An 11,649-nucleotide genomic window follows, 5' to 3' on the forward strand; every position below is an offset into this window, starting at 1 on the left:
TAAGACACATGATGCAAAATTAGATTTCACTTGTAGAATCTAATTGGATTTTCTTTTTATTTTTATTTTTTTTATTTTATTTTTTAGAAACTATACCTATTAATATATATAGATTACAATTAGACCCCACACTTTGTGAACTTATTCAGGCAACATAATGAACTTAATTAGACCATGTAGCACGCCCCGACCTTTTAATGATCTTCAACAAATGAATGAAATGATGCAAACCTTTGCTCATTAATATACACAATTTTTCTAGACTCTAGTTTACAAAAATAAAGAGACATATAGCCATACAATAAACAATGAAAACGACTAAATACCCCATTTCATAATCTTACAAAGTTTCAATTTGTGCTAACCGAATATTTTTTTTTAGTAATGTCGTTTTCCCAATTATCTGTCTTCTCTCGTGGGACCCTCATTTGGTAACATTTTCAATTTTTCATTCATATAATTACATATATTCTTCCTTTCAATTTTTTTAATAAAACAAAATTTCGTTTTCTCTTATAATTTTTTCCCGTTTAGCAAGTCAAATATCATCTAATTTGATAAGAGTCATAAGACAACTTTCTAAATAAATAAATAAAAAATTAGATAAGACAAGCTTATAAAAATGTTCAATTTTTTTTTTTTTTTTGAAATACTGGGTCCGAAATCCGTTTACACGTAACCCAAAATATCGGGTAAGCCTACCAAACAGCACCGAAATATCGGACCCACAACTATTCATTTTTTTGACACGTCATCAAAAAGCCAGAGTCAGATCCAGCAAAAAACACTGGGCCCCCACACTCACCCCGCGAAATGCGCGTTCTTGTCAAGAAGCTCAAAAAACGCCACCGTTTTACTGTTCTTCTCCAAATCTCCAATCAACAAAACAAAAACCACTTCTCTCCGATTTTCTCGAGAAAAATCTATCTCCGAGAAAATCTCGGCTTTCTCACTCCCAAACTCTCTCTCTCTCTCTCTCTCACACACACACACATAGAGATATATATACATACGTGTGTATTTGTATACATAGATAGGAAATGGATCGGAGGAGGCCGGTGAGTCCGGTGTACTCGCGGCAGTGGAGCGGTTCGAGCACGGGTTCGTCGTCGCCGGCGATGTCGCCGGCGCATCCGCAGTCTCGACTGGCGGCTGGAGCCACCGGATTCTCCAACGTCAAGCGAACGCAGAACGCGGCCGCCAAGGTCGCGGCTCAGCGCTTGGCTAAGGTCATGGCGTCGCAGACCTCCGCCGCCGACGAAGAAGACGACGACGACGACGACGAGAACGGATTCAAATTCGCCGTTCCGGCTCCGCCTGCTCCCTCGCCTTTCTCTTCTCTCGGCAACAACAGTAACAGCAACAACAATTACAGTAGCGGGATTTCGGTTTCTCGGCCTAATCGATCTCCGTCGCCTGCGGTAACTTCGACAAATCTTTGTCTCTCTATTATTTGAACTAATTGTTTTTGAATTATGTAAAATTTTTAGTCTTTCAATTCGCTCTCTCTTTTTATCTTTGAAGATCTGAATTGTATTGCTTTAAGTCTTAATTTCAATGATAAGATCGAGTTTGATCGTAATTCTGTGGAATATCGTTTTTCTTTGAGATTAAGTTTTGGTTTTTTATTTTTTAAAATATCTAAATTTTAGAGAAAATCGTTAAATTTTGAGTTAAAGTTGATAAAATGGTTGATTTTTGATTTGGTTATAGTTGGTAAAGTATTAGGCTAATTGGGATTCTGATATTTTAATTAGTTAGGTCGGAACTTTGTAGAGCATGCTTCTTCTGTTCGGTCAACATCAGCTGGAAGACCATCAATGTCAGTTCGTTCGGCAGCCGTGGTGCCACCCAGCAGATCCTCACTTAGAAGTCCCGTGGCGATACCTCCGATTGAACCTCCTTCTAGTAGGAACAACAAGTAAATACACCCGTGTTTTTATCTTCTTTGGTGTTATTTTTACTCTATCTGATGAGCTCGAGTTGACAAAACTTTGTTTTGTTGGGTGTTTTGGTCATGGTTGATGTTTTGCATTCTGTTGATTAGATAATTTTATTGGTCTAATGAAGCAGGTTTATTCCCAATATTTCACCACTCAACTCAAAAGGTAAAGAAGATCAGCGTGAAGCTTCAGCACTTCGAGATGAAGTATGTCATTCACATCCATCAATTCTTGCTTTCATAGCTGTATATGGTTTTAAAGGAAACTATGTATGGTTTTTTTACTTTGTACCAACTTTACGCTTAGTATTATGTGGGGTTTGGAATGTAGATGGTAAGCATAGTTTCGAAGCTAACATGCATTAAAATTGCAGCTTGATATGCTAGAAGAGGAAAATGAGATTATTATTGACAAGGTGTGTTATCCAAACTCAATAACAAGTTGATTTTTGTACACATGTCATATGTAATGTACAACATTGACGCCCAAAAATGCTATACAGCTTAGACATGCGGAAATAAGACGTGAGGCAGCAGAGGCCAGAGCTAGGGAGCTTGAGAAACAGGTCAATTATATTAGTTTTTACTGTTATTGTTATATTAATTTGCAATTGCCAATTAGTTTTTTAAGTTAGGATTTTACATAAGTTGCATATCAGTGTTATGAATCTATCTTAAGCATCCATTCTTACTTTTTCTTGTTGAGGAAAATCCTGCCACTATAAATGATTGTGCATAGACAGGACAATCTTAATGATGGAAAACATTTTACCTCCCATCCCCCCCCCTCCTTCTCCTTGCCCTACTTTAAAAGAATCGACACTAATGAATACCATACTGAAAACAGTTCAATAGGGTGAATATTATAAATTATATACAACTGCATCTATGTAAATTTTTTGGTAGTTATTTTTTCCTGTTTCTGCCACTTCTTTTTCATTGTGCTGCCTATAAGACAAGTGTCACTTTCTTGTAAATTAAGTCTACATTGTGTATTCTAGTAGCTATCTGCTGAACCATTTGCTGAGTAAATTTGCACTCAGTTTATTTTGTTCAAATCTTAGTCTTGTTTATGAAGTTTAACAAATTAGCACTAAATATATCCCTCAAAAGTATTGTTGCTTCTTTATCCGTGTTCATGTTTTATTTTATGTTCACAGGTTGCTACTCTTGGAGAAGGCGTGTCCCTCGAAGTTAAATTGTTGAGCAAGTAAGCATTGTTTGACTTGCTTTTCCATTTCATAGTTTAATATTCTTGGTATATGATTCTATGGATGATTTTCTGCAGGAAGGAAGAATTGTTGCGGCAAAAAGAGGTATGTTGAAAGAATGGATGTGGCAGAAATGTGGCATTGAAAATTTGATTTCCTTAGGTCAGTAAAATTGAGATTAGATTTGATTAAACATGCCATCGGCCATTGGACCAAATGGCATCTGCTTCCCCATAAGTAAGGGGTGGATGGTGAAAACCTGGGTTCCATCCTGTGCGCGTGAGTTGTGTATGACCCTTTTTTTTTTTAATTAAAAAAAAGTGAGAGAGAAAGCTAGTTCTCCTATTTTTAGGTAATTTACATGGGCTGTGTTAACTTTGTTTCATGATCTATATTACAATTGAGCTCCTTTATGGCTGTTCTTAGACTGCAGTTTTCTTTTTTGGTCACAGCTTGCTCTAAAGGCTGCTGTAGCACAAAACAGGGATGGGAAAAATGAGGAGGTTGCTGCCCTGCGTACGGAGGTTGAGGTAATTTATGCTGATCAGTAGGCTATAGGTTCTCTATGTTAAAATGTGTGATTGTCCTAGTTGAAAAGTTTCCAATTTTTTATTGTAGTTTCATTCCTTTTTTTTCTTTTTTTCTTTTCAAATTAGAATTTAAAAGATGAAGCTGCATCAGCTCTGGAACAACTCCGAGAAGCAGAATCTGAAGCAAAGGCTCTCCGCACTATGACACAGAGAATGATTTTGACTCAAGAAGAGATGGTTTGTCTTATGATAATCAAGTGGTTTATGATTATCTGTTCTTGCACTTAACTCTGTTGCTGCATCTATCTTTTAGGAGGAAGTTGTTTTGAAGAGATGTTGGCTTGCTCGTTACTGGGGTTTAGCAGTACAGCATGGTAATCAACTTGTTACAATCTTCTCCTGCTTGAAAGAAATAAGTTGCATGCTTTAATTCAATGTTTCCTTGCTTGATGAGCAAACTGCAACATGAGCTTGATTCTAAAATTTCTTTTTCTATGTGGATTTAGTTTATAGAAGTTTCAAACATATCTTCATCTAGGTATAAAACAATTATGGACTAGTGTTTTTGTGATACCACAGATCTTCTAGATTGGTATTGAAACTTACAGTTTCTCCTGCTTGAAAGAGGAAATAAGTTGCCTGGTTGAATTCCACATGCTCTGTGAAATTTCTTCTTTTGCGGATATGGTTAAAAAAAGTTTCAAACATATCATTATCTAGGTATAAGTCAATTATGGATGAGTGTTTTTGTGATACCTTGGATCTTCTAGATTGGTATTAGATTTGATATGAGTGTGGGTTATGTGGCTGTGTGCTAAGTCCAATGTTGGATGTGTACTGAACGGTTGCGAGGAGCCCTAATTGTAACTTAAATAGTCCTTTTGGGGTATATCACAAGTCCTAATTGTAACTTAAATAGTCCTTTTGGGGTATAGCACAAGTGTAGTTATCACTCCCTTGGTTGTGACAAATGATATCAAAGCCAAGCCAGTCGTGCTATATGACTCAGAGCCACTGTAGCATAATGCAAGCCAGGATGAGGATGTCAGGAATATAATTAATGGAGATTATGTTGTCATACCCTGGATTTTTGGATTTCTAAGAAGCATGGGAACAGACACATGACACGGGTTAGTAATTCTTGAAAAATCAGGACACAACATGACTGTCCGTGCTTATTAGTTGGTATTAGATTTTTTTTTTTGGGGATACGTAGTTGGTATTAGATTGATTGAATGGGTTGTGCGGTGTGTGCTGAGTCTCACATCAACTGTTTCTAGGTTGATATAAGCTATAGAAACAATTACGGGGGAGGCCTAATTCTAACTTAACTAGTCCTTTTGGGGTATAGTGCATATATAGTTAGCACTTCTTCGGGTCAGGACCATTTTTATTGTAAAAAAGTCATTGTTCCTTAATGTTCAGCATCTTGATTTCTTATTTATTGGGGTGGAAATTCTTGACAGACCTTTGCTTTAATTCTTGATTTTTAAAGTATGATGGTTTTGAGATATTGGCTTTGAATGAAGGAGCTCTTAGATCTGTAATATTTAGTCACATCTGAGTTGCTTTTCTGGCGTTTGCCCTTTTCTTTATAGGCATATGTGCAGATATAGCAGTGTCAAAGCATGAGCATTGGTCATCTTTAGCCCCTCTTCCATTTGAAGTTGTAATTTCTGCTGGACAAAAGGCTAAGGAGGAATCTTGGGATAGAGGTTAGTTTAACCCCTTTTTTATTAGTTTAATAGCTTTTATTGTCCAGTATTTGGTAATCAATGATTTACATTGTCTGACATGGAGCAGGTGGAGATGATCCAGACAGGAGCAAGCTTGTCCGGGATATTAGTGATCTCACAGGAGAAGGAAATATTGAGACTATGCTTTCAGTTGAAATGGGTTTGAGGGAACTGGCCTCTCTAAAGGTTTTTCTTTATTTATTATTGTTTTTTCAATGTTAATCTGCATTCACTTTTCTGTTATTTTATTTTTATTTTTCCATAATTTTTCTCTGTGAGATGTAATTTTTAAAAATAAGGTACATGCCGCAAACCTTTAAGGTTTTTTCCTTATATAATGTGGATTTTAAGAGTTTTTTACATCATTTTATTTTATTTTATTTTATTGGTAAGTTACACATGCACTCAATGGATCCTGAATCCATGACCCCACCCTCCACTTAGGGGTGGAGGTGCGAGTTAAACTAGAGCTCATAAGCTAGTCTATTACATCTTTTTGTGTCATGATATGTTTGGCATATAGTTTTTCAAGTCACCATTTTTGCTTAAAACAAAATGAAGACCTACATAAGCTAACTATACTTTTTTTATATAAGTACATGTTAACTATACTTTTTTCTTATTCTTTTTTAATTTTTAATTTTTATCATTTCTGTTTTAAGGTTGAGGATGCTGTTGTACTAGCATTGGCTCTACACAGACGTCCGAATTTGGTTCGGCAGTCCAGTTTAGGTATGCTTTTCTTATGACCTAAATTCGGTTGCATGGTCTTCTTTCTCTGGATCCATCTGTTATTATATTATCTTTTAATAAGAACGCTTTCTCAATTTATATCTGAATATTTGTTTCATTTCCTCGTTTGATAGACGTAGGTTCATTTCTAGTCTATATCATAAATATGTGACATTATAATACCAGGCTCTTCCAACTGATTAACAGTGTTGTGGTTTCATATTGTTTATGGTTTTTGTCATAGATGATTTTAGGGCCTAGATGCTACATTTGGAAGAAAAAATTAAATTTTTTTACTTGGATGCAAGTCTTTTGTAGTGGCTACCCTGTGAGAACTAGCAGGTCATAAGAGTTAGCAGGGATAATACATGATACAATGCTTATTTTATCTCATTTTTTAATTTCAGATTCCAAATCAGCTGTTGATCCCAAGTTTATGGAGGCATTTGGTAAGAGAGATACTCTGAAATGTCAAGTACAATATTAGAAATGCTAAGAATTATGGAAACTAATCTACTTTTATATATATATATATATATATATATATATATATATATATATATGTATGTATGTATGTATGTATGTATATAAATAAATTTAATAAAAAAAAAAAAAAACCTACTCAATCATATGGGAGGATATTTGAATTGATTCTGGCAGCTCTGGCTTCCAGGATACCTTCACTTGTCAATTTTTTTTTCTTACTTTTTTGTTGAAGAGGGGAGGCAAGTTGACTGCAAGTTTTATAGCAAATGCTTCTCCATGGATCAGAACATTTATATGGGACAATTGGGGTCTTGCTCTTGCATTTACATTATTTATTGCATGCAAACATAGTTCCATATTATGGTACCTTTTTTATTCTCGTGAAGTGATTGGTTCCCCTACCCTTAACAATTGGTTGTCTGTTTTTTCTGTCCACACTTACGAGACTAAGTGATGTCAAGCGGACCTTGACTTTGGTGAATATTTAGGACCATTCTTAGTACAGAGAAAGAACTATGAACATGTGCTTATCTCTTATGTTTCAACCTTTTAGGCTTATGTGCATGCATTGTGCTATATTTCCTCCTAGTTAAATTTGAATTTTTGCATTTAAATAACATTAATTTTTCATTTGTACAAAAGTAGATTTGAAGTTAAATTGGATTTGGAAGTAATGATCTTAAAACTAATATATATTTTTCTCTCCTCTTCGTGCAGAATTAAGTGAAGATGAGACAGTAGATGTTCAATTCAAAGAGGTCAGCTATCAGCTACTTTTTCCATTTGAATTTGTTTACATTTGGCCATGCTTTAGTCTTAGATCAATAAGCCCTTTCTTTTCTTTTTCTTATCATTTCATTTGTTCATTTCCACATCCTGGTTCTTTACCAAATAATTAAGGGGAGCAAAGGAAAATACATTTCTTAGTAATAAACCAGGGAATCTGCTATAACATAAATGCAGGGACCAATATGGGTATGTTATTTTTACAAATTTCATGGGTTTTTAGGCAGATATATTAATAATTTACAATCGCCAGCTGACAACCACTATAATGCTCAGGCCATTTTTTTGAACCATTTCTTTATTTTTATGGTACACTGAAGTAGGAATTAATTATCAAAAAACTCGGTTGTATTACGTTGTGAATCTAGTTAGTTGTTAGTAGAGTTATTTACCTGCAACAGCTTGAAATGAGTTAGTTTTCCTTTAAATGAAGGCTCCAAAGTAAGCATAGCTTCTAGATGAGTTACATATTTTGTGGTGTTGATTTTTGAAATGGTTCTTTTATTTGAATAGATGAGTAAACATTTTTCAAAAACTTGTATCATTTGTGCAGGCTTGGCTGACTTACTTTTGGAGAAGAGCTAAAGTACATGGTGTTGAAGAGGATATAGCAGAAGAGCGGCTTCAGTTTTGGATCAACCGTAGTGGGCAACAACCAACTTCACATGATGCTGTGGATGGTAAGCTTCTTCCCCATCATCACCATCATTTATCGTTATTATTTTGGCTACTGTGTTTCGTTACTATGAACAGACGTGAACACCTAAATTCCATATAATGATGTAGATAGGCCATGTTGGGTGCTTCATTCTTTTGTACATTATAAGCTTTGAGTGTGACGTAAATCAATCTTTTGGATAGAACAGAAAAATCCTTTTGACATATTTTATTGGTGCATGGTCAGTAAGTTCTAATTTAAATGGCACTGCCTACCTTTGAAGGATAGGATAAGGGGGTAATGTTCATTGGATGTCACTTATCAATGAATTTTTTTCTTCCAAAAAGAAAATGTGTTGCTGCATCTTCTGTAGAGTAGTTTTCGTGACTATGCTATAAATAGATGCATCCGCTAATCTGTGTCAAAATCATACCTGTGAATTCAGAGTGGGAGACAATATATAATGTTTTGAGTTCAGTTTTACTTCGCTATATATGCGTGTCTTTGCACTGATAATTTGTAGCTCCTGTGTGTTTATTTAACTTACAAGTAGACTCATGCTTCAGTTTGTGTTTTGTGGCAGTGGAACGAGGCTTAGTGGAGCTGAGAAAGCTAGGGATAGAACAGCAACTCTGGGAAGCATCCCGTAAAGAAATAGATCAGCCTCTTTCTTCTGCAGTTGCTAATCACAAATCCAATGCAGATTCAGAGACTTCGCCTTGATGGATGCCACCTTGATATGTGTCTCGTGCCAATTCTTTCTTTTTTTTAATTTTTTTTTTCTACATAAAATTTTCGCCTGGCTTGCTAGTATCCCTCTTCATTGTTCTCTGCCATTCTCGCAACTTCACACTTGATGTTATACTTAGTCCCCCATGTAAGGTAATTAGTGAAAATTTTCATAGATATAGCTGCTGGATTGTCATTTGTAAAACAGGGGATAGTTTTTTTTTTTTTTTTTATATATTTAATTAAATTCAATTTGCGGTTCTGTAGATCCTTGCTGTCCTTTGAAGTGTATATGATTAACACTATCTCAGAAAGACAAGTTCTTTTTTTGGTGGTATAGAGTGGTGCCTGCTCAATAATTTAGTGGTATCATAATTTTCAGAGATTCAAGAAAACGCCAATTTTCCAATTAGAGCCAATAGCAATCCAACCTTATTTACAAGACCAGATTGATTTTAGTAAGGTCATGGACTTTTACCATGTTAATGAACCCTTAATCAAAATCCTTTTGAATAAATAACATCTAATTGACATGAAATTTTACATGCATGTTAAGAACATAAAAAAAAAAAAAAAAAAATTTAAAGTTATATTTTTAAAATATGTAATTATGTTTTTTTTTTTGGTAGGAGTTGTAGTCATTGGCTTCAAACTAGTTTGTAGTTAAATTTTGTCCAATTTGGAATGTGAATATGTTCCGAGGTCGAGTATTTGACAAAAAAGAGTTCTAAATTGAATCAATTAGCTACACATGATGCTCACAGCTGAAAAAAAAAAAAAAAATTGTCTTGGGGCTAAAATGTGTCATATTAAATTGTAATTTAAGTTAAAAATGTTTAAGTAAGTTTGGAAGAATCTCTTTCAACTTATCATTTAGTGAATTATAAAACTATCTATTTGTACTATTTAAACAAGTTTTACAGCTCATTAAATAGTCATATAACTAAAACTATATATAAATGATCTTTTCAATTGTCGAACAGAGGAAGATAACTCCAAACCTGTTTGGAGCTAAATTTTTTCCAATTAAGATATGTTTAGAACAAAGGAAGATAACTTCAAATTTGCTTGAAACTAAACTTTTTTCAATTAAAATATGTTTAAAGCTTGTTTTTGTATCATCATACCTAGAAGTCCCCTTGGGAAACTGTCTTATTTCACTTACATAGACCGATTGAGGGCCAGCAACCCTATTACTCAACCCTAAGGCTCAAGGTAAGCCCTCTACCCTAAATGAAGGTACTCTCTAGTCTCAACAATCAAGTGCCTAGGGAAGCCCTCATATCTAGGACGTGCAGATTGGATTTGACTCTCGCTCTTTTTAACAAATTTCCTCATTCTTCATCATTTGATTGTGCTTAAAAGATTTTGGTGACTCGGATGTGCTCCCACAAACCAAGATTTTCTTGCTTTTATGACTTGAGCATTCATGTTCAGAACATTTCCTTGCTTTGATGACTTGAACATACTCCCACAAACCAAAGTTTTTCTAGCTTTGATAACTTTGGAAACACTCCCGCAAATCAAATTTTCTCACTTTGATGATTTCAACAGAGTTATCAAGATTCTGACATCTTCCTGCAAAGTCTTACACTTGCTGAAGACTATGTGAACTAAATAATTACCCAAATAAGGACAAGATATGTCATGTATATTATCATTTCAACTTTCTTTTAAATAATGAATATTATTTTTGTTATATTTTACTTACTTATGTTTATTCATTATTTAGTGTTTATCTTTATATAGGAAAAGCTCTTCCACACCATATAACCAAGGGCGTAGTCAGAAATTTTTGTTTGAGAGGCCAACTTATGATACTAATTTATTAACTTATACAAACTTTCATAAACATGCATCATTTGGACTAGCTCAAATATTTGGGGGAGGGGGGGAGTCCCATTTTTGTAGGCTAATAATTAACATGTTAAATATTTATATATAGTATTAAAATATTTTTAAAAATGGGGGGGGGGGGGGGGAACAAATGACCCATTAATATGAGTTCTAAACTTGATTATCCCAACAATTTTGGGTCAACCTGTCGACCTATTAATTTATGATGCCACACAAAAAGACCAAACAATTTAATTTATACACTAATTATTATTATAACAATTTTGGGTCAACCTGTCGACCTATTAATTTTTAGTGATTCTACTAATTTCTACATTAATCTATAAAATTACAATGGCATATATTCCATGAACTTGCAATTGAAAATTTTGTCTTATTGTCCCTGCCTCTGCCATGCCATTGACAATTGACTGAAGTGGTGTCTGAATCCATGTTGGGGCACACGTGGTCTCTGTTGACCCTTCATATATGTCATCATGTGTGTTTGAATATGAAAAGACTAGATGATGGTTTTGATTCTGTTGAATATCCCTTTCAAAAAATGGCCAAGGACCCAGGAAAATATTGCAGAATACATTTTATTTTTCACCTTATGTTATGTTCTTCTCAAATAAGAACCCAGGTAACCATGTTATGTCCCAATGACAAAGCATTTACAGATCTTTAAAATTATCAAGAAAATTGGTAATACATATATAATACAAAAAACAAAAAAACAAAAAAAGAGGGGGAGGGGAGGGGGGGGGGGGGGGCTCAAGTATTTGAACATCTTTTTGAAATCTCTCTACAATAAACAGTCCTTCTGTCAATCTTTAATATCTTCTCAAACTTTAGAAAGCAAGATTTAGATTTGTACTTGTAGATCAAGAAAAGGGAATGAATCAATTCATTTTTTGGAAAACCAAAAAGGAACTGTAGATACCTGTCCCTGGCAATATCCCAGAACATGTTGCACACTAGCTTTTATATTCTCTCAGGAATA

General features: G+C 34.6%; 1 protein-coding gene across 3 annotated transcripts; it reads left to right on the top strand.

Moving 5' to 3' along the window:
* The first annotated feature begins 855 nt into the window (after nucleotides 1-855).
* On the top strand, nucleotides 856-9,076 carry LOC142631690 (coiled-coil domain-containing protein SCD2). Of its 3 annotated transcripts, none has more exons than XM_075805936.1 (17): nucleotides 856-1,421; nucleotides 1,758-1,921; nucleotides 2,071-2,149; nucleotides 2,317-2,358; nucleotides 2,446-2,508; nucleotides 3,103-3,152; nucleotides 3,231-3,258; nucleotides 3,606-3,683; nucleotides 3,810-3,920; nucleotides 3,997-4,057; nucleotides 5,282-5,398; nucleotides 5,487-5,605; nucleotides 6,082-6,151; nucleotides 6,559-6,600; nucleotides 7,355-7,395; nucleotides 7,977-8,103; nucleotides 8,665-9,076. In XM_075805936.1, the coding sequence occupies exons 1-17, from the start codon at nucleotides 1,041-1,043 to the stop codon at nucleotides 8,802-8,804; spliced, it is 1,713 nt and encodes a 570-aa protein (XP_075662051.1). In that variant the 5' UTR covers nucleotides 856-1,040; the 3' UTR covers nucleotides 8,805-9,076. The 3 variants fall into 3 exon arrangements, with proteins under 3 accessions (XP_075662051.1, XP_075662052.1, XP_075662053.1); XM_075805937.1 differs by having other exon boundaries at nucleotides 892-1,421; nucleotides 2,074-2,149; XM_075805938.1 differs by having other exon boundaries at nucleotides 1,283-1,421; nucleotides 1,762-1,921.
* Nucleotides 9,077-11,649: the final 2,573 nt, after the last annotated feature.

Source organism: Castanea sativa, chromosome 4, assembly GCF_040712315.1.
Source record: "Castanea sativa cultivar Marrone di Chiusa Pesio chromosome 4, ASM4071231v1".
Lineage (NCBI taxonomy): Eukaryota > Viridiplantae > Streptophyta > Magnoliopsida > Fagales > Fagaceae > Castanea > Castanea sativa.